The sequence below is a fragment of the Protopterus annectens genome, chromosome 11.part0 (genome assembly GCF_019279795.1).
Source record: "Protopterus annectens isolate FY-2018-M chromosome 11.part0, PAN1.0, whole genome shotgun sequence".
NCBI lineage: Eukaryota > Metazoa > Chordata > Ceratodontiformes > Protopteridae > Protopterus > Protopterus annectens.
In genome coordinates, this window is record NC_056745.1 from 1,121,511,176 (window position 1) to 1,121,535,102 (window position 23,927).

Consider the following 23,927-nt stretch of genomic DNA (forward strand, 5'->3'; position numbering starts at 1 on the left):
CAGAGAGACTGAAACAGAGTTAAGAAAAGCTTGTAACTGGAAAACCACACACCCAGATGCAGTACCTAACTTCTGGTTAAAAGTATTAACATCTTTACATGAAGATTTAGCCATGAGTAAGCACTATTTGTATGCACACCCTGAACAGACACCAGCCTGGCTAACAACAGGAAAAACAATACTCCTACTTAAGACAGAACCTGCAAGCTATTCTAAAAACTATAGATCAATAACTTGCTTTCCGACGATGTATAAACTATACACTGGAATTTATCCCAGCAGACTTTATAGGCATTTAGAAGAAAACTCAGTCATGGCAATAGAACAAAAGGGTAATAAAAGAAAGTTGTATGGAACTAAGGATCATTTGATGTTAGATAAAGTCATAATGGAGAACTGTAAAAAAGTGAAGAATCTAAGTATGGCATGGATAGATTATAAAAAAGCATTTGACAGTATCCCACATTCATGGATAAAAGAGTGCTTAAAATGTATAAGATACACCCTACACTGATCAATTACATTACATCAACCACAAAACAGTGGCAAACCACTCTGCAGTTAAGCCATGATAAAAGACAAATTATTAGTCCAGGGATAAAAATTCAGAGGGGAATATTCCAGGGTGACTCTTTCTCCATTGCTATTTTTGTCTTGCCCTTGACCCATTAAGCTGTCACCTTAACAGATTAGGTCATGGCTATAACTTGACTCCCAGAAAATAAAGTGTAAAGACTTATCTTCGTTTTGTAGATTATTTAAAACTGTGTAGTTCGTCAGATGAGGAACTGAAAGCACAACTGCAAGTGGTCAAAACTTTTTCAGATGATATAAGAATGTCATTTGGTCTTGATAAATGTGCAAAAGCAATGTTTAAAGGAGGAAATATGCAGAACCAAGAAAACATCAGTTTAGGAGAGGAATATGATATAAAAGAACTTGAGCAAGAGGTAGTGTATAAATATTTGGGAATTGATGAAGGATCAACAATCAGACATGAGCAAATGTGAATAAAACTCAGTAAGGAATATTTTAGAAGGCTTAAATTAATACTAAAAACAGCATTGACATCTAGAACAAGGTCAAAGCTATAAACCAATTTGCTCTTCCTCTCCTAACTTACAGTTTTGGAGTGATTGACTGGCCCCAAAAGGTATTGTATAGTTTAGACATAAAAATAAGAAGGAAGGAAGAAAGATGCTTCATACTTATCAAATGATTATAAAAATCACTCCTTACCAAATCTATATATTCCCCGTTCTGAAGGAGGTACGGACCTCCTCAAAATTGATTACATGTGTAGATCTGCGATAGTGGGACTGCATACATATCTGCTGACCTCATAAGACCCAAGCATAGTGAAAGTTTGGAAACATGAGAAGAACAAGTCTAAGATTACTTCCCTGCTTAGTTTAGCAGAAGCATATCGGTGTCAAGCGGGAAAGGAAATCAAACCATTTCATGACCGGGAAAGTCCGACTGGACACAGGTCCATTTTCAGCGGAGGCCCGGGGAGAAAAGCTCCACATAAAACAATTCTAGAAATAAATTTTTGCTTTAAATACATAACTGTACTCATAACAATGTTTTATTCTGTTGCTATTGATTTATACGTCTATGAAGAAATGTTAAACATGTTCCTATGTTCCTATATGTTTAATTGTATGCCCTATGAGTACAGTTATGTATTTAAAAAAAATGTATTTCTAGAATTGTTTTATGTGGAGCTTTTCTCCCCGGGCCTCCGCTGAAAATGGACCTGTGTCCAGTCGGACTTTCCCGGTCATCAGATGTAAAATAAATAAAAAACAGAAGTAGATAAAAATCAAGTAGCAACTGAATGTGCCAAAAAAACAAAAGCATGATTATAAGGTGAAGGATCAGATAAGAGGGCAAGAAATGTGGAAATTGCATAAATATAGTTGCAAGTATAGGAAACTCTTGGAACAACCTCATGTTGATCAGGATCTAATGCAGAAATTGTTAAGGAGAGGTGAATTCAAACCAAAAGACGAAAGGTTAATATTGGCGGCTCAAGAGATGGACTATGTACCCAATGGTTTACAAAGTCCATTGAACATGTGAGAGAAACAGACAAATGTAGATTTTGTAAAACAGAATTGGAGACAGTTGCACGTCTTGTTGCTGGTTGTGATATACTAATGGCAGAAGGACTGTATGCTGAAAGGCATAATAATGTAGCAAGACTGTTGCACTGGGGCTAGTGCAAGCATTATAATATTGAAGTATCGGAAAAACACTGGAAAATGAGCCAAAAAGCATCATAGAAGATGACAAAATTTATATCACATGGGATCATCCATTACCAGCAGTTCAAAAAATTGATGCAAGAAAACCAGATATAGTAGTCTATGAAAAGAAGACAAAAGTAGTATTGATTATTGAAATCACTACACCCAGTGATTACACTGTCTTACGTGCAGAGAGACAAAGTCATAAAGTACCTGGATTTGCAGGCAGAAACAAGGGCAGTGTGGAAGAAAGATACCCAAGACGTTCCAGTAGTAGTAGGAGCAACAGGTCTTATAAAAAAATAATTTACAATTGTACTTAGATGTGTTACTGCCATATGAATTGCAGAAGGAGTCATTACTGAGCACATTGTGGGTGCTGCAAAAAGCACCTGGCCAGCATCAAAGATTGAAGCAGTACCAATTGCGTGAACTTTAATTATACCTTGACTTGGGAATGGGGTCCATTCCCATCATGGTGGTTGAAACCCAAAAGACTTGGAGAAATTAAAAAGAAGAAATCAAGGATACTTGCCTGCATATCGTCATCTCTAAGGAGCACAAAAAATATCTACAATTTGTGACAGGAGTAGAATTCTTCCAGTGTGCCGCCTTATTTTTTTGGGCTGTCCACTGCCCCAATGGTGTGCGTGTGTATGTATGTATATAATGCTTAGTTCTAGTTTTTGCTCAACTCAGTTTTAAGTGCATCTACATCTACCCTTATGTAGATGACTGCCTAATCCTAGCACAGTAAACAGAAGAGTTGACAAGTATGTTAAAGTATGCCTACATTGCCTCACCAAACTGGGGATATCTGCTGTTCTACTAGTATAGAGGGATAAAGCCTTGACTGTAGCCCAGTTAACCTGGGTTCAATTAGTGGCTCAGGTGACTAATGGAGTGGCAGGGAAGGGATGTGCTTGTGCATCATTGGGGGATGAATGGTTACATGGACTTTCCTTGCACTGATTCCTGGTGGTGGCTGGGGACACTGCATTGATGTGGCATAGTTTAAGGAGGGTTAAGAGTGGTGGGCATGGCTGAGATGCCACTGAGGCAGGGTAGTACAGCACACACTCCCATTGCACACCCACCCCTCAAGCATCACCACAATACCACACTGTGAGAGGAGATTACTGGGTAAGACATAATGGGAAAAAATAGTGGAATGATGACAGTCAAAACCCACAGAGTGCACTTGGACTCCATAGCCAGTCCCAGCTAAATTAAAGAAAATCCAGGGGGATTGGAGAACTTGGTAGATCCAGCATGGACATGGGGTACTACAAGACCATAGGATGATGGAAGGGACTACAAAAATATAAAAGATTAAAAAGGGGGGGGGGGTATCCATGAATTATTAGAAGTCTAATAAAGTGTCTTCCTAAATGAAGTGCTTCTTGGGGACCATCCAGTACACCAAGATTTATAGACTCCCTGTTCTGCAGGAAAAGGTTGAAGTATTTGGCTCTTTCTTTTCCATGTTGCCAGCATGTATCCATGATGGCAAAGAACATCATGAAGACTGCACGTGTGAGAACTCCAGTGTTACTCAAGTAACCTGTGGTGCCAGCATTTCCATTATTTGGTGAGAGAGAGTGTCCCACTCTTCCTTTGCATTGTCAAAGAACTCAGATAGTGGGTGATTTAGGTCATTGCCAGCCCATGAATGCCATTTGTAGAGGTTAAGAAAGATCAGTCTGTAACTTCAGATACTTGCAACAGTGTGCTAGATGCTAGGTTCACGAGAGCCCAAGGCACTTGGAACAATAGTGACACTGATAATGCCAGAAATATCAGTATAAAGGATCTGTACTAGCCATTAGTGCTGATCTTTTAGTTTCCTGCTTTATCTGCTTCAGTTTTTAGTTTCCATCTGTCAGTGGTTCTGTAATTCTGCCTCCACCCTCTACTCTTCCATCCTCTAATGTAGTTCTAAATGCAGTATACAGATGTTTTTCTTCAGTCTTGTATGCATGTTCTGGTAATTTTTTATGTGAAGCTTTAGGGAAATATTACATCTTTTTCTCGTTAATACTGCTTTTGATAATGGATTCAGCTTTTACTGTTATTGTGCTAATGCAATTGTAGTTACTATTTCTTGTTATTTGTGTATGTTTTGGTTTTCCTGTCAAAATGAACACCGTTAGTTCAGTGATATCAACTAGGCAGAAAACTGAAGTTGTAATGATAACCCTTGGATATCACTTGTGAAAGAGACTGTGTTCTTTTATTGGAACCCCCTAGTAATTTAAGTGGAAATAAAGTTTTGCAAGAAAAACACTGATACCTCAGTAATACCTGTGATTTTCTTAACACTTTGTCATGTTTTAGGATACTGCAAGTGTGAAATCTTCAAGTAGCTTAGAGCCCAACCTGTTCTGTGATGAGGAGATTCCTATCAAATCTGAAGAAGTGGTGACACACATGTGGTCTGCAGCTCCATCTTTCTGTGCTGAACATGCTTATTCATCTGCTTCCAAATCCGCGTCACAAGGTGAATATGCTGTCTCTGAAAAGTCTTGTTTGTTACAGTTAAGGAGTTGAGGGATTTAAATGACACCATAACCATTGTAAAGTTATCTGTTCATGTTGCTGATGGCATTTGTTGCAGCTGTGCAAGGTATGGAAAGCTGCAGAAAAGTTAATGAATGTTCCTCGGGTTTCAGTAAACTGAGAGCAAAATCATGTAGTTAAGAGACTATATTGTATAGCATCTTTGTAGTGCTTTCTCATTTTTTTCTTATGTAGTCTTGGTGGTAGATGTTCTTTGTGTTTCAATGTTGCAGTCATCACACTTGGGTTATCTGCCTGCAGGTAGCCCTCAGTCGGCCCGAATACCAGAGTCTTGGGATTTCTGCGTCGGATGCTGTCACCTCTTCCATGACGTCAGGTTGTCAGGAGTATAAAACATGAAGCCAACGCCATTACATCAGTCTTTCTTGCCAAGAAGGAGCCCGAAGCAGAAGCAGTTTGCAAGTGCCAGTCGGCTGCTACCTGAAATTTTTGTTTTTCGAGTTTCAACCTGAAGTCTTCTAAAGCTAAGTACCCCGTTGGGGATCCTTTTTTTTTTTGCTCTAACTGATGTCAGAAAAAGTTAACAATTGTCTTGCCTGTGGAAAGTAAACACCTCAAAGAGATTTTCATCCTTACTGCGTCACCTGTTTTGGCCCAGACCACGATGTCCCTCGCTGTCAGTTTTGTACCTTTTTTAACGCCCAAACCATTCACTGTTGGGCTATCTTTGTTGCCAAATTCTTTTGCTCTCGTTCTCTGTATTCCAAAATGGCTTCGATAAGCCATCTGGCAACCGATCTTCTGAAAAAACGTAAAGATAAAGACAGAGACAGACCGCATAGGTCCAAAACAAAAAATGGTGTTACTTCCAGATTGTGCAGAAAATAAAGATTTACAAGAGTTAATGCATTCTGCAAACCAAGTTAGTAAGCATACTTTGCAGTGTGGCTTTGATGCCCTAGAAGCATCTTGCAGGGCTGCAGTCACTGGGTCTGTACTGAGAAGGCATGCTTGGCTGAAGGAACAAATCTTGCCAGGTCATGCCAAATCAAAATTACTAGATGCTCCTTTAAATCAGGACCGTTTGTTTGGCACCAAAGCAGAAGAAGTTTTTAAAAAGATGGAAGAAAAAGTTAAATCTATGCAAACTGTCAAAGAGTTCTTACAGGTGCAGCCACTTAGATTCAGTAGGCATTGGCCTTCTAAACACTGGTTCTTTCCAGCCTCTTCCAGGCCTTCTCAGTCCAAATCTAGGGGAAACAGACCACCAAGACTACAGTCTCAGGGTATGCAGAGATCTAAACAATGGAGTGCTCCCACCTCAAAAACAGGGAGTGGTAAGCCACCCCCTTTTGGAAAAAGTTCACAATGACTTTTCAGTTATCCTTCCCAGCCCTGCCCAATTACTTGCACCCTAGGAGAAAAACTTTCCCTTCATGCAAAAAACTGGATGTCCATTACTCAGGACCAATGGGTTCTAAACATTGTATCCCAGGGATACAGATTCTACTTCCATTCACTGCCAACTCCAAGCGGGTTTCCAGACCTTCCTTCAAACCAGTGGGCAGAGGCTCAAAAGCAAGTACTTTCCCTGCTCAATAGCAGGGCTATTCAACCTGTTCCAGTAGAACAAAAGGGACAGGGTTTCTACTCCAGACTGTTCCTGGTGCCCGAAAAAGAGGGCTCTTTGCCCCAGTCCTGAATCTATCAATTCTCAACACCTTTCTGGTGGTCCCAAAATTCAGAATGCTTACCCTGCAACAGCTTCTCCCTGTGCTAGACAAGGATGCCTGGTTAGTCACCATAGACTTAAAAGAAGCTTATCTGCACATCCCCATAAGGGAGTCATGCAGGGAATATTTACGTTTCAGGGCAGGCTGTATGCACTATCAGTTCTCTGCACTTCCCTTTGGCTTATCTATTGTGCCCAGAGTATTCACAAAGTGCCTGGCTCCAGCCATTGCATACTGCAGCCAGAGAAATAGCCACATTTTCCCATACTTGGATGATAGCCTGATTCAGACGGACAGTCAGAAATTGCTACTTCAGCACCTGGCATTTGTAAAAAGACTCCTAACTTCATTGAGGTACACCATCAACAAAAAGAAATCCCAACTGCTCCCCAGTCAAAAAATTGTATTTCTGGGAGCAAGCTTGAACACAACTTTCCAGAAGGCATTTTTCACTCCAGAAAAACAAGTCTGTTTGACCAACTACTTCAAACAAATGGCCACCAAAACCTAGCTATCTGCAAGGAAAATACTGCAAACCCTAGGGTTCATGACCTCATGCATTCTGCTAACTCCATATGCAAGATTGCATATGAGGAAACTTCAAGTTTTTGGTGTCAGCATTCTCAGGACCTGGAAACAGTCATTCCTATCATACCTTGTCTAAGGGCAGAGTTCCTTTGGTGGGGCAGAAGCATGCAACTACAACAAGGGACTGCCTTTCACTTAACCCCTCACCATCCAAACGCTGACAACAGACACATCAGACTATGCATGGGGGGCTCACATGGCAGGCAAATGTATTCAGGGCAAGTGGAGCCCAGGACAAATTCTCCTGAATATCAATCAAAAAGAGACGCTAACTGTACAGCCTTCAAATACCTAATCCTTCCAGGACAGCTGCTGATAAAAACAGACAACACCACAGTTATGTGGTACATAAACAAGCAGCGGGAACCCATTCTTACCCACTCTGCATGTTAGCCATGGCCCTATGGAACACAGCCTTGAGCAACCAAGTGCATCTGCAAGCTCAATTCCTGCCAGGCAAACAAAATTCACTGGCAGACGACAAGCAGAAATCTCCTGGACTCACACGAGTGGAAATTGGAGTCCGACACCTTCAACCTTCTAATCCAGAGGTGGGAGACACCGGAGGTGGACCTATTTGCCTCCAGAGAACCACCTGTTGAGCAAATTCTGCACCAGGAACGCTCACAGCAGGGCCTGGAAGGTCGATGCTCTATCCTTCAAATGGGAAAACCTCTCAATTTATGCCTTTCCCCCTCTGCCCCTCCTCTCAGAAGTGCTACTCAAGATCAAACAGGATAGGCCAAGGGCAATTCTTATTGCCCCAGACTGACCATGCCAGCACTGGTACCCACTCCTTTGCAGTCTGTCAACAGTACCACCCTAGCACCTTCATCAGACACCTTCCCTGCTTTCTCAGCAGGAGGGACAGATTTTGCATCCACAGTTGCAAACCCTAAACCTTGCAGCCTGGCTTATCCCCTGAATACACCACCAGCAACCCTCAGCAAACAGGTGCTGGACGTCATTCTTGATGCCTGAAGGCCTAGTACTAGAAAATCCTATGCTGAAAAATGGAAAAGATTTTGTTCTTGGAATCAGTCTCAAGGAAAGGATACAACAGTGCCCTCCTTACCTCAAATCCTTGATTACCTAGCAGAGCTACTCCACAGAGGCCTATCCTTCTCCTACATTAAGATCCATGCCTCTGCCATCTCAGCTCATTATAATACTGAGCCACCTCTATTTTCTCACCCTCTCATCAAACACTTCCTGGGAGGGGCTAACAACTTAAGGCCCCCAAGGAGAGCTCCCACCCCTGCCTGGGACCTTAACTTTGCACTGGAAAAACTCACGCTTCTCCCTTTTGAACATGCTGTTTCAGCAGAGTTAAAATTCCTCTCATGGAAAACTGCCTTTCTTCTAGCCGTTAAAACTGCCTTTCTTCTAGCCGTGATGTCAGCAAGAAGAGTGCCTGAGTTACAGGCACTAATGGCTGTGGAACCCTACATTATTTTCCATGCTGACAGGGTTTCCCTCAATAACAGCCTGCATTTAAATTGGAACCTGTGTTCTGAGAGACAGCCTTACAAGATTATCTGCAAATATACAGAGCTGAGGATATTTTTTCTTTATTATAGAGTTTAATTGTTGCTTAGATACTGATCTGCAAATAATATACAGAGCTGAGTATATTTTTCTTTATTATAGAGTTTAATTGTTGCTTAGATACTGATCTGCAAATATACTGAGCTGAGTATATTTTTTTGGTTTTATAGTTTATACTGTTAGTGGTTGGTTGCTCAAATCTCTGCTGAAACTGTCTTCCCCACCCCCCTCCCTGTTTTTGGTTTGTAGTTAAATTTGGTGGCTTTTGCAGTGCCCGCCCCACTGTAGATTTGATCTAGGACACTCCCCCAGTCTCATCTCTTTACCACATTCTACCTAATAAACCCTTTCTGCACTTGCTTTTAGTCCTTTTTAATTTAATTGCATTTTTCAAACTGTGTGTGGTCTAATATTGCTACATACTCGTGTGCTGGCTTGCACTGCATGTGAATTGTTTTTACTACTTTTCTGCTTGCACTGCATGTGAATTGTTTTTACTACTGTTTTTGCTACTTTTCTGTAAAAAAAAAAAAAAAAAAAAAAAATCTGTAAGCCTGTTTCCTATCTTTCCTGTAACTAGTGTTCCAAATACAGATTTGCTGTATCCAGGACTGTTTGTAAGCTTCTGAGCCCCCCAAGCCTTTCTGTGTTGGAGGGAAGCCTTCTAGCTTATCAGTGGGAGTGGTAAGCATTAGGTAACCTGTCTACCACATAAGGAGTGGTTCTGGCCCAGAATTTGTAGTTATTGGCCATTTGGGCAATCTTCCATCTCTCTCAACTTTCTGATTTAAAAGCCTGCATTTGCACTTGTTTCTGTAACTCGTCTAGTGCAGATACAGATTCTTAGTTTTAGCACTTAAATTTGCTTATTCATACTCAGCACTTGTTCAGAATGTGTAAGCACTAAATAAGCTACTAATTACTATAGCACTCAATCTTCCTCATTACCTAGAGGAAAACAGTTTTTGTACTTACTTTTCTCACTGGCGTTGAGAAAAACAGCTCTTGTACTCACTTTCCTCACTTATCTAGAGGAAAATAGTTTTTATTCAGGCATGTCCAAGGGTCAGCTCCCAGTGTTCTCCCCTGTCTATCTGATGAATCTGGGCATCTTGAGGCAATGTAGAAATTGCCTCATGTACACGACAACCCTCTCCTCCTACCACCCAACACTACAACCTGTGAGAGATGCACTTATCTAGCCAAACTGGAGGTAAAGCTCTCTCCAACCAAGACTGAACCTGACAGTCATGAGAAGGTAAACATTTGCACCACACCACACTCATCACATAGTCTCACTACGTCTACACCACCAAAATCCACACATAGAAACTCAAAAACATTCGCGGAGGCTCTCAATAATAATCTGCCTAAGCAACAGAGACCTCCAAAGCAGAAACACAAGCAAACTTCATTCCCCAACACAACCCAAATGACACATAGCCCACAGACTCAGTGTGCCACTCAAACACAGCCAGTAAGGCAAAACAACATACCCAACACACTAGTCATAGGTGACTCTATAGTCAGGCACACTGATGTCCCACTCACCAGGCCAAACAAGGAGAAGGTTACTGTCAGCTGCCTGTCGGGTGCCAGGATCTGCCACATAACCCACCCACTGAGGTCACTCCACAACAAGTACAAATATGACTCTGTCATTGTCCATGTTGGTGTGAATGACCTGAGACGTACCTCCCTGGACTACATGAAAAGAGACATGGAAGAGCTCTGCGATCTTGTAGCCCAGTCAGGTATGACCCTAGCCCTGAGTAGCATTCTGCCATCGCCCAGAATGATACCGCAGTACAGGGACAAAATTATTGACTTCAACAACTGGCTAAGCTTCTGGTGTCATTCTAAGGGGATCCGGTAACTGTTTGCTTGGGATGACATGGTCGACAGACCACGATGCTTTGCCACAGATGACTTGCACCTGTCGCCCCTGGGATTCCGGATACTGGCTAAGGCTCTTGCTGCCCCTATAGTGCCTTTTTTAGGCAGGGTTCAAGTAACAAATTCATCACCATAACAGGAACAGGCAAGCAAAAACTGAGGGTAATGCTACTCAATGCTAGAAGTCTAAATTTCAAAATGCACTCACTCGAGGCACTCCTTAAAATGGAGGACATCGATATCTGTGCAGTGACTGAGACCTGGTTCAAGGCTCCAGAGAGCAACCCTGCACTACCAGGCTATAACTCATACCACACTTTTTGGCCATGTAACCTGGACCGAAACACCAGAGGTGGGGGTGTGTACATATTCATTAAGGATATCCACACCTCCAAGCTAGTTGCTCAGCATAATGCATCCGAAGTTATTGAAGTGCAACTAACTCTTGGCAAAACTGCAATCCAAATTGTAGCTTGCTACAGATCCCCCATCATGCCCCAGGATTCCCACTCCTCTTTTCTTGATGTACTGAAAAATATTAGGGTTCAACCAAACACCCTAATAATGGGCGACTTCAACTACCCCACCATTAACTGGGAAAGCTACTCATGTACCAACTCCTTAGCGCAACGCTTTCTGGAATTCATAAACTCCAATGCCCTAGATCAACTTATCCACACCCCCACCAGGGGCAACAGTATCCTAGACCTAGTCATTACCAACATGAGTGACCGGTGTTCCACACCTGAAGTCAACTCCTCGTTGGTCCGATCCGACCATAAGCTAATCACCCTTGATATCCACATCCCACCCCACCCCCCATTAAGGAAACCACAGTAAAAAATTTCTCCAAAGCCAACTTCATGCTTCTTAAGACATAAGTAGTGAACTTCATGACACCCATGCAGATGGACAATACAGTTACAACTGCTGAATCCTACACAAATGCACTCTATAAACACTTACATGAGTGCATGGACCGTGCTATCCGAAACAGAACCAAGACGCTATCCTCCAAAAAAAGGAAGCCAATCTGGTGGTCCCCTGCCATAAACAAACTGTACAACAGAAGGAAGAAACTGTTGCAAAAGAGAGTAAAATCCCATGAGCGGAGGAGCTCCCTGGTGAGCCTCAGTAAGAAGCTGAGATTTCTTATAAGATCCTCCATAGCTAGCTATGAAAATAAAATCACCACTAATTCCAAGGACAACCACAAAGCATTCTATAGCTATGTCAAGAATCTCAATGGCAACACCCAGATCTGCTCTGAGTTACAGCACAAAGGCACGAAAATTACAGAACCAACTGATATTGCCAACATCCTGGCAGATAGGTTCAGTGCTAACTTTACCCCCCCCCCCCACCCCCTAAAGGGCCCATATCTATACAGGAGGAATGCAGAGTCCCTGTAATCACAACTACGCAGGTGAAAGCTGCACTCTCTAAAGCCAAAAACACAGCATCCATGGGACCGGACAACATCCCAGGCTGCGTTTTACACGAACTTCAGAATGAACTGGCTCCCCACTTAAGCACCATGTTCAATAATAGCCTCGCATCAGGCTTTGTGCCCACTGAATGGCGCACAGCAACAGTTATCCCACTCCACAAAGGGGGAGCCACCACTGATCCCGGGAACTATAGACCTATTAGCCTGACGAGCCTGGTCTGCAAAGCCATGGAACGTATCATCATGGAACTCATAAACAAAGACATTGGTAACCTCCAAACTCTGGATCCCACCCAGTTCGGGTTTGTGAAAGGCAGATCATGCCTCCTGAACCTGATCGACTTCTTTGAGGCAGTCACCAAAGCCATGGATGAGGGTAAGGTGGTTCACACAGCCTATCTTGACCTCGCCAAGGCTTTCGACACCATCCCCCATTCTGGAATTATAGCTAAACTCAATAAACTAGGCATAACTCCGTATGACACAAGATGGGTTGCCAACTGGCTCACTGACAGAACCCACACTGTAAAAGTTGCAGACTCCAAATCTGACCTCAAACCAGTGACAAGTGGAGTACCACAGGGTTCCGTCCTGGGACTGCTCCTGTTTGGTATCTACTTCTCTGAAGTACAGGCTAACACAGAAGGCCTCTGGCTAACGAAGTTTGCAGATGACTGCAAACTAGGAGCCATAGTCAAGTCCCCAAATGATGTGAACGTCCTACAGAAGGGCCTCTCTGAGACAGATGCCTGGTGTCAGAGCCATGGCCTCAAGCTCAATGCCAAAAAGTGCAGTGTCATCCCCTTTGGTAAAAACTCTGTACCCATGAACTACCACATAGGCAGCAATCTACTTAACACCGAATGCTTGTTAAGAGACCTTGAGACCCAGGTGGACAGTAGTCTCTCCTTTGATAGTCACATCGCCACAGTAGTCAGGAAGTCCTTCTACATGGCACACCTCATCATAAAAGGGTTCTTATCCAGGGAAAAAAGAGGTCATCGTTCCCCTCTACTCGACACTCATTAGACCCACTATAGAGTACAACGCCCATTTTGGAATGTACCTCACAAGACATCTGCAGCAGCTGGAAAGGCCACAGAAGTACCTCACAAAGAGGATTACTGGACTCAAACAAATGCCCTACACTGACCGCCTCAAAAAACTCCAGCTTTACTCCATAGCATATCGCCTACTCAGAGGTGATCTCTGCCTAACATATAAAGCTATGTCAAACCCAGAGCTGTTGGACATGCTACACCTAAAGAAATCCCAATCCCTCTGAGCTACAAGCTCTAGGGACCTAAACCTTGTCACCACAATAAACAGGACATGCTGGAGGGATAGATTCCTATCCCAGAGACTTCCCATACTCTGGAACAGGCTACCCATCTATGTCAAGCAAAGTTCTTCATTAGCACTCTTCAAGAAAAATCTTGATGAGTGGATGGGAAATAGGAAATACACCCCGGGGATCACTTCTGTGTCTCTGCTCGACAGTGGCACAGGAAAATAACTTTCTTGGGTGGCGTAAGCCAGGGAACCTTGTTGGCTAGGCTTACATAGGCCCTTGGGCCGATAGCCTAATACCTACCTATGAACCTATGCCTAAGGTGGTGTCCAGTGTGACTCTAAACCAATCCATCCATTTGCCAACCTTCTTCCCTAATCCTCAGAATAAAGGGGAAAGGATCCTGCACTCCTTGGACGTACACAAACAGCTCAGGTTCTACCTTGACAGGACTAAACGTTTCAGAAAATCTGACCAGCTGCTAGCCAGCTTTGCTACAGGGGCAGAGGGCAAGGCCATTTCAAAGCAAACCATCTCCAAATGGATAGCACACTGCATCCATTTTTACCCCACAGGGGATCAGAACACATTCCACTAGGGCTACATCCACCTCTACAGCATTTTTCAGGGGGCCCCCTACCAGGGACATTCTGGAAGCTGCAACCTGGAGTTCTGTACACACCTTCACCAAGCATTACCACTTACCTATTTTTTTTCTAAATCCAGAGCTGGATTTGCTACAGCAGTCTTACAAGGCCTGCTAGCCAGCCCTAACACTTCGTGACTGCTTCCACCCTTCCCCAGCTTTGGGAATCAACCCAAGTGTGATGACTGCAACAGTGAAATACGAAGAACATAGTACAGTTGTGTACACTTACCATAAATGTAGATGTTCGAGTGTATTCACTGTTGCAGTCCTGGGTTCGCTCCCTCCAGTCCCCTGGTTTTCTCTGTACTTTCTGCCTATCCTCTTTATGGCCATTTTTAATGGCAGTAGTACTTACTTTTTACTGGTGGTGTTCTATATAATAGCTTCCTAGTTGGGGGGTTCCTGACATTTGGGGCAAGAAAAACTGATGTAATGGTGTTGTCTGCATGTTTTATACCCCTGATGACCTGACGTCATGGAAGAGCCGACAGCATCCGACGCAGAAATCCCAAGACTCTGGTATTCGGGCCGACTGATGGCTACCTGCAGGCAGATAACCCAAGTGTGATGACTGCAACAGTGAATACACTCGAACATCTACATTTCTGGTAAGTGTACACAACTGTACTTTCTGCCATCACAACATATGAACTCTGTTTCCTTATGTGTATTCAGTTATATAGGTAGCTAATCTATGATTTGAAATGTTACATATTTGGAAAGGGACTGTAATGGTATTAAATATGCAGAGATGGCAGGAACAGTGACTCTTCTTCCACCTTTCATTCTGTGCCAGAGCTGTTTTGACTGTGAGAGAATGTCATATTTATTTTGCATATTGGGATGACCAAATGTTATGTTGATATTGTGTACTACTGACCATGAAGCAATACAGCTTCATTGATGTCCCCTCACTGCCATTTTAGTGGCTGATTGGGTGGACACTTTCAGTTGTCTAACATCTGCTGGTGATTCATACACCAAGCAGTGACACTTTTTCTCTTGGTATCTTTATTATTGTCAGTATGACCTAAAGGGCCCATCTCAATACCAAAAGATTGCCAAATTCCAGTAATCACGGCCACACAGGTAGAAACCACACTTGCCAAAGCTAAGAATACAGCATCCATGGGACCAGATGACATCTTGGGCTGTGTACTACATGAACTACAAAATGAACTGGCACCTCACCTAAGTGTCATGTTTAATCATAGCCTCACCTCAGGCTTCATGCCCACTGAATGGAACATAGCTAGAGTTATAACACTCCACAAGGGGGAATCCACCTTGGATCCCGGGAACTACCGTCCCATCAGTCTGACGAGCCTGATCTGCAAGGGCATGGGATGCATTATCATGGAACTTATAAACAAAGACATTGGCAACCTTCAAATACTGGACTCCACCCAGTTTGGGTTCGAGAAGGTCCGATCTTGTCTCCTGAACCTGATTGACTTCTTTGAATCAGTCTCCAGAGCTGTGGACGAGGGTAAGGCGGTCCACATAGCCTATCTGGACGTCGCCAAGGCCTTCAACACCATCCTTCACTCTGGAATCATAGATAAACTTACTAACTTGGGCATAAATCCGTACATCACTCGATGGGTTGCCAACTGGCTTACTAACAGAACCCAGACTGTAAAAGTAGCCGACTCCAAGTCCAGCTCCAGACAAGTGACAAGTGGAGTACCTCAGGGTTCAGTCCTGGGACCGCTCTTGTTTGGCATCTACTTTTCTGAAGTACAGGCCAACACTAAGGGACTCTAGCTAACAAAGTTCACAGATGACTGCAAACTGGGAGCCATTATTGAATCCCCAAATGATGTGGATATTCTACAAAAGGACCTTACAGAAACAGATGCTTAGTGCCAGAGCCATGGGCTCAAGCTTAATACCAAGAAATGTATAGTTATCCTCTTTGGGAAAAACCATGTACCCATGAATTGCTACATAGGTGGCAGTACACTAAACACCGAAAGTGTGATGAGAGACTTAGGGACCCAGGTGGACAGTGGTCTCACCTTCGATAACCACATTGCCACAACAGTCAGACCAGGCATAATCTCTCCAATTTTAACCCTGAAACTTTTAACAGTATAATATCTAGAGTAAACTGGGACTTTCTCACTCAGCTTCCTTTAGATGAGGCTGTCATAGCTTTCAACTGTACTTTTCTGGATATCATTAACTCATTATCCCCACCTCGTAAAATCAGGACAAAAGCTAAAATATCTCCTTGGCTAACAAAAAACACAAGAACTCTCATGAAGTCTAGAGATAAGTCCTGGAAAAAATGGCTACAAACAAAAAATCCTTATGATCTACAAAGATGCAAAGAAACCTGGTCAAAAGACTAATCAACAAAGACAAAAAAGAATTCTACTATAACCCCCCTACAACACTAAAATCAGACTAAAAAAAAATTCTGGCACACAATCAATCAAATGCTCCATCCAGGAAACCCCCCTCACCCAGCCCTACCCCAGAAAAGACACCAGCAGAAACAGCCAACACATTCAATACTTTGTGAAATCAATATCCAATCTCTTTAACTCAAATAGCTCCAATACAAAGAACCCCACAAACCCAGCTTTCTCTTCAACAACTCATTCCAAAATCTTTTTTCTCAAACCCATCCCCACAACACACATCCGTACCTTACTCTCCAAACTTAAACCCTGCTCTGTATCTGCAGATAACATCCCATCCTACTTTCTCCAGTCAGCTGCCCACTCACTTGCCTATCCTATCTCTATCCTCATAAACTGTTCCATCTCGGAATCTAAAGTACCTTCCACCTGGAAACACTTCTACACCATACCTATCCACAAAGGAGGTAACTCCACTGAAATCTCTAACTTTAGGCCTATTGCCATCCTCTCCCCTCTATCTAAAGTTCTTGAAAAGTACATTCATACTCAAGTCATGGATCATTTTTCTCAGGGAAACCTACTTACACCTACTCAACATGGTTTTTGACCAAAGCATAGTACCTGTACAGCACTCCTATCCTTTCTCAATACTATTTCCCTGGCCAGAGATGACCATAAACTTATCTCCTGTCTCTTCTTTGACTTCTGTAAGGCCTTTGATACCGTCTCTCACTCTCTACTATTAAACAAACTGTCCAACCTCAGTTTCTCTCCTAATACAGTGGCATGGTTTGAAAGCTATCTAAGAGAGAGATTCCAATCTGTAAAATGGGATACTGCTCTATCTACTCCACTACAAATACAAATGGGAGTCCCTCAAGGATCCATTTTAGGGACATTACTTTTCAACATCTTCACAAACTTGCTTTATACCTCCTGCCCACTCTCCTCTATTATACAATATGCTGATGACTCTACAGTCATAACTATAACTCTCACTCAGAACTCCTAACAGCTACCCAGTCATCCTTTAACTTGGTAGAAACATGGCTGTCCCAACAACCAACTCATCCTAAACCCTAAAAAATCAAAACTCCTACTCTTCCTCCCTAAAACAGCTAACCACATTAAGACCTCCTTCACTATCCAGTCACTCAATAAGACACCAATCATAGCCGAATCAAACTCAAAACTCCTAGGTATTACAATCGATGACCAACTAAAATTCGATCTCCACATAAATAATTGTATCAGGAAAACCCACCTTAAGCTAGGTCTGCTATATAGGAATAACAACTTTCTTACTCAGGAAGCCAGGATAGCCCTCACTCATGCCTATCTTCTTCCCTGCTTAACACATTGCTCTCAAATTCTTACTAACCTTAACTCCTCTCTCATTGCTAGACTTCAGACTACATATCACAAAGTAGCTAGATTTGCAACCCAACGACCCTACAGATCTCACCACTCTCTCTCACTAAGATACTTAAAGTGGCTCGAACTGCCCCAACTCCTCTTCTCTCAGCTCCAAATTATACATTCAATCCTATATCAGCCATCTTTCTGTCCAGCCTTACACTCTATCATCTCCCACTATGCTCCAACAAGAAACCTACGTAGCTCTTCCTAAGACCTTCTAAAAATCTACAAGCCCAAATCTAAAGCAGGACAAAACGTATATAGCTACCACCCCTCTATTGAATGGAACAAACTTCCTCTCGAGATTCGAACACAGGCACATCACAAACAGTTTAAGCTAACACTAAAGGAATATTTCAGTAAGAAATGGATCTGCCAATGCTTAAACCCTCCTTGAAAACTTTCCATTCTCAACTTTTCCCAATCTATGTACTTCTCTCTATAATACTCATATAACTTCTGGTCAGATTTGATTAAAAAAAAAAAAAAAAAAAAAAAAATTCACACACCTGATTTTTGTACTTTATATTCCTTTCTGCTTACCTAATATATGTACAACCTATTGTTATCTGTATAAGATTTTGCTGTAGTCTGCTTGTATAAAATCTGTATTAAGTACTTAATGTTATATTTGTATATACCGGAGCTTTTCTCTCCAGGTCTCTGCTGAAAAAGGGCTTCGGCTCAGTCAGACATTCCCGGTCAACAAATGTAAAATAAAATAAATAAATAAGGGCTTTTCATCCAGAAAAAAGGAGGTCATTGTCCCACTGTACTCATCCCTCATTAGACCCATTATAGAGTACAACACACCATTTGGTATGTACCTCACAAGACATCTGCAACAGCTGGAAAGGCCACAGAAATACCTCACTAAAAGAATCACAGACCTAAAGCAGATGCCCTGTGCTGACCGTCTAAAAAAAACTCCAGCTATACTCTGTGGTATATCGTCTACTCAGAGGCGATCTCTGCTTGACATACAAGGCCATGTCAAACCCTGAGCTGTTGGACATGCTCCACTTAAAGAAATCCCAATTCCTCAGAGCCGCACACTCCAGGGATCTAAACCTTGTCATCACAATGAACAAAACATGCTGGAGGGATAGGTTCCTGAACCAGAGGCTCCCCATACTCTGGAATAGACTACCCATACATGTCAAGCAGAGCGCCTCCTTGGCCCTCTTCAAAAGCAACCTTGACGATTGGATGGGAGATAGGAAATTCACCCCGGAGATCATGTCAGTCGCCCTGCTAGACAGGGGTCCAGGGAAGTAAATATTGTGGGAAGAAATATCCAGGGAATTGTTATGGCTAGGCTTTTATAGGCCCTAGGGCCGATAGCCTAGTACCAACCTATGAACATATAATAACCACACTTTCTACTTAGAAACAAAGGAGGTGGAAAGTAACTGAGTGTATAAAGCACAAATAACTGAGAAAAAAACAGTCAGGCACCCTACCCTGCCTCCTCCTTTTACGAGCATATTAGATGTTATTTCCGTTACCTGATGATATTTTTATTGTATGGAGGGGACCCAATGAGATTATTGAACCCTTTATAGATTTTATTAACCACACCACTAACGTTTTAGAATTGACGGAAGAAGTGGTTCATTTTTTGGATGTGCAAATTAGGAAAGATTTAAGGTACAATAAGTATGTTTCCTCTTTGTATCGTAAAAATATTTTTCTAATTCTTATCTTCACTTTAAGAGTGAATATCCTTATTCCCAGAAAAGGAACATTATCAAGGGTCAGATGGTCAGAGTGGCTCGCATGACCACACTGAGGGAAGACCGGATATCTAGAGTATATAGGTGAACTTTTTGTAAAGACGTGTTTACCCTGAAGCTCTGGTTATCTCCCTGACTGATCAGATTTACAAGAGTGGGGAGTGAGATATGTGCCCAATCTGTCCCTTGAGAATGGGGGGGGGTTAGTCTTTTGGGGCAATGACCATACAGATGGATGGGAAGGATACTGATGCACCCCCTTGATTTTGTGATGGATTTTCACCGAGATACCTACCTCATGAAAAATATAATACAGACTTATTGGGGCATTTTTGCTAGTATGCCTAATAGTCTAGATGTGTTCTCTGGGAAACTGAGGTTTAATTTGAGAAGGGGACAGAATTTTAAGAATATTTTTGAAAGTCGTAAAGTTGATTCAACTTCCAGAGTAAAGATAGGCACACAGAAATGTGGAAGCTGCCTCCACCCCCCTATGTAGCCATTGTGGATCAACTGTATTTGGTGGGTCCCACTGGGCTGTTAAAGGCTAAGGGGTATTTTAATTGCCATTCTAAAGTGGTGGTATACCTTGCCTATTGTTCTTTGTGTTTTGCATTTTATACTGGCAAAACGGAAAGAATTTTGAGACAGAGAATTAATGAACATCTCTATGAGATCTGTAGGAAAAGAGAAACCAATGCATTATTTAAACATATTTTTTTATGTGAGGACTATTCTTTTAAATTTTGGGTGTTGGAGCAGGTAAAATGTTTTTTTGGGGAGGGGACTGGGAAACTAGCCTCAAGTATTGTGACTCGAGTTAATGTGGCAACTGAAATTTGATGCCTGCTCAGCCCCTAGGTTGAATGAACACTATTCCATCCTACCAGCCTTAAAGAAAAGACCCTTGAAATAAGGCTATGTTATGAGATGTTTACATTTTCTATGGTTATTGAAGCTTTTTTTTGTGTGCATTTTTTATGTGTACATTCTTATACAGTCAGCTTGACCACAGTATAACAACAACATTTTCACTGCTGTATTTTTCACTGCTGCATTCTTTACTGTTGCATTCACTGTTGTACCTTGTTAAGTTAGTCAATTAGGTATTGACTAATGGAGTATTGTTATGTTAAGTGGTTTGGCTATTTAATTGTTAATCAATTAGTGCTGGGTTATTATGATGATGTTCCCTTGTGGAATGAAAGCGCTAAGTCTGTGTGATGTATTGGAACATTAAATAACTTGTTTTTTACCTTGGTAGTTTGTGGATTTTTGGACTTTCCTGGTGACCAGTGTGCCTGACTGAGTGTTTTTTTTTTCAGTTATTCACACTTTCTACTTAACTTGAGCAGCCCGAGAAATAGAGTCTTGCTTATGAGAACATAGGTTCATACTAGGCTATCTGCCCTAGGGCATTTATAAGCCTAGCCAGAGTGTGTTTGGCTTTCGCCACCCATTTTAAATTAATTTTGCTATGCCCTTTTTCGAGGTTAGTATACTGTGCCTCTGTCTAACAGTGACACAGAAGTGATACCTAGGGTAAACCTACGATCTCCCATCCACTCATCAAGATTCCTCTTGAAGAGAGTCAATGAGGGACTCTGCCTAACCTGGACTGGGATTTTATTCCAGAGTGAAGGGAGCCTCTGCGTTATGAATCTGTCCCTGCAGCATGTCCTATTTATTTCAGTGCTGAGGTTCAAGTCCCTCGAGCGCATAGCTCGATGGGATTTGGATTTTCTGAGGTGCAGCATGTCCATTAATTCCGGGTTGGACATGGCTTTATACGTCAGGCACAGATCGCCTCTGAGCAGGCCGTATGCCACTGAGTAGAGCTGGAGTTTCTTTAACCGGGCAGCATATGGCATCTGTTTGAGCCCTTTGATCCTCTTGGTCAGGTACTTTTGGGGTCTTTCCAGTTGCTGCAGGTGTCTGGTAAGGTACATCCCAAAAGGGGCATTGTACTCAATTATGGGCCTGATGAGGGATGAGTAAAGAGGCACGATGACCTCTCCTGATCTAGATGTGAATCCCTTCATGATTAGGTGGGCTATATAAAATGTTTTTAACCACTTTGGCCACGTGGTTGTCAAATGAGAGATTGCTATCAACTTGGGTCCCCAGGTCCCTAATTACTTCTTCTGTACTTAATGGATTACCACCTATGTGGTAATTTGTGGGCACTTTGTTTTTGCCAAAGGGGATGACTATACACTTTTTGGCGTTTAGCTTGAGGCCATGGCTCTGGCACCAGTTGTCTGTTTCTATGAGGCCCTTTTGGAGGATGCTTGTGTCGGCCGGAGAGTCGATTATGGCACCCAGTTTGCAGTCATCTGTGAACTTAGTCAGCCACAGTCATTCCGTGTTGGCCTGTACCTCCGAGAAATAACAAGAGAGGTCTCAGGACTGAGCCTTGTGGGGTGCCACTTGTAACTGGTTTGGAGTCTGACATGGCTCTAGCAATTCTAACCATGTGGGTTCTGTCCTTGAACCAATTTGCAACCCATCTAGTGACATATGGATTTATATTTAAGCTGGTGAGCTTATCTATAATGCCCGAGTGGGGTATTGTATCGAAGGCTTTTGCGAGGTCCAGGTAGGCTGTGTAGACCACGTTCCCCTCGTCAATGTCCTTGGTGACTGTTTCAAAGAAATCGACCAGGTTTAAGAGGCAGGATCTGCCCTTAACAAAGCCAAACTGGGTAGGATCCAGTGTCTGTAGGTCCCAATATCTTTATTTATGAGGTCCATGATGATCCTTTCCATAGCTTTGCAGACCAAGCTAATCAGGCTTATGGGGCGATAGTTTCCAGGATCCGTTGAGGCACCACCTTTGTGGAGGGGGACTACTGTTGCTGTACACCACTCTTTGGGTACGTATCCTGTAGTAAGTCTGAAATTGAACAGTAGTTTTATATTTGGGTTTAGCTCTTCTTGGAGTTCATGTAGGACGCAGCCCGGGACACCGTCTGGTCCCATTGATGCTGTGTTTTTTTGCTTTGGAGAGGGCAGCTCTTACCTGAGCATCTGAGATGTCAGGGGGGCAGCACTCTGCTGGGATAGATATTTGCCCTTTTGGTGAGGGGGGGTTTGCGCTGAACCTGTCAGCTAGGATGTTGGCAATGTCTGTGGGTTCGGTGTATTTTTTATCATTTTGGACTAATTCTGAGCATATCTGGGAATTCCCACCCAGGTTCCTAACATAACTAAAGAAAGCCTTGTGATTATCCTTAGTGTCCTGTGCAATTTTTCTCTCGAAGCTGGCCTTAGATGATTTTATGAGTGCCCGTAGTTTTTGCTAATACTGATCAGAGATGCCTTCCCTTTTTGGGATTTTGCTCTATCATGTAGTAGCTTCCTCCTTCTATTGTATAGTTTGTTTATGGCTGGGGTCCACCAGACAGGACGTCTGCCTTTGGAGGATTGGGTCTTGGTTTTATTTGGGATTGCATGATCCATGCATTCCTGAAGGTGTTCATAGAATGCGTTTATAAAGGATTCTGCGGTCTGGGCCATATTTTCCACAGGCCCGGGGGCTTTGAAGGATTCCACCTCGGTTTTGAGGAGTGTGACATTTGCTTTAGAGAAGTTTTTCACTGTGGTTTTCTGGGCAGGGGGTGGGGTCGGGATGTGAATATCCAGTGAGATTAGTTTATGGTCTGATCTTACCAGTTTGGGATACACTTCTGGTCTGGAGCATAGAGTCCCCATGTTGGTGATGATCAGGTCCAGTATGTTTTGCCCTCTTGTGGGAGTGGTAACAAGTTGTTCCATAGCATTTGAGTTTATAAATTCTAGGAACCTTTGGGCTAGGGTGTTGGAGCTAGAGTAATGCTCCCAGTCTATGTTTGGGTAGTTGAAGTCGCCCAATATAATGGTGTTTGGAGAGACCTTCATGTTTTCCAGTGTTCTCAGGAAGGCCGAGTGGGGTTCCTGGGTTTGGGAGGGTGGTCTGTAGCAGGCTATAAACTGGAAGGCAGTTTTACCCACTGTTAGTTGCACATGGATAGTCTCTGATGATTTGTGCTGTGCCACGAACCTGGAGGTATGGGTATCTTTGACGAATATTGATACTCCCCCTCCTTTTGTGGTTCGGTCCAAGTTTTGGGGCCGAAAAGCATGGTATGAGGTATAACCTGGTAGTGCTGGGGTGCTCTCGGGAGCCTTGAACCAGGTTTCTGTTACTGCACAGATATCGATGTTCTCCATGCTAAGGAGAGTTTCGAGTGCGTGCATCTTGAGGTTTAGACTTCTGGCATTGAGTAGCATTACTCTTATTTTCTTATCCCTTGTGATACCTATGGAGGTGGGTTTGTCTTTTGAGCCTTACCTAAAAAAGGCACTATGGGGGTAGCAAGAGCCTTTGCCAATATCCAAAAGCCCAGGGGTGACAGGTGCAAGATGTCCCTAGCGAATCATCGTGGCTTGTCGAGCATGTCATCCCAGGCTGACATGCATTGGATCCCCTTT

At 42.8% G+C, this 23,927-nt stretch overlaps 1 protein-coding gene across 1 annotated transcript in view; it reads left to right on the forward strand.

Moving 5' to 3' along the window:
- Positions 1-23,927, forward strand: part of KDM5A (lysine demethylase 5A) — a 2,605,143-nt gene that overhangs the window by 2,300,953 nt on the left and 280,263 nt on the right. Inside the window, exon 25 of the mRNA XM_044088480.1 lies at positions 4,590-4,752. Within this exon, the coding sequence (XP_043944415.1) occupies positions 4,590-4,752 (163 nt within the window). The remainder of the gene's footprint in view (positions 1-4,589; positions 4,753-23,927) is intronic.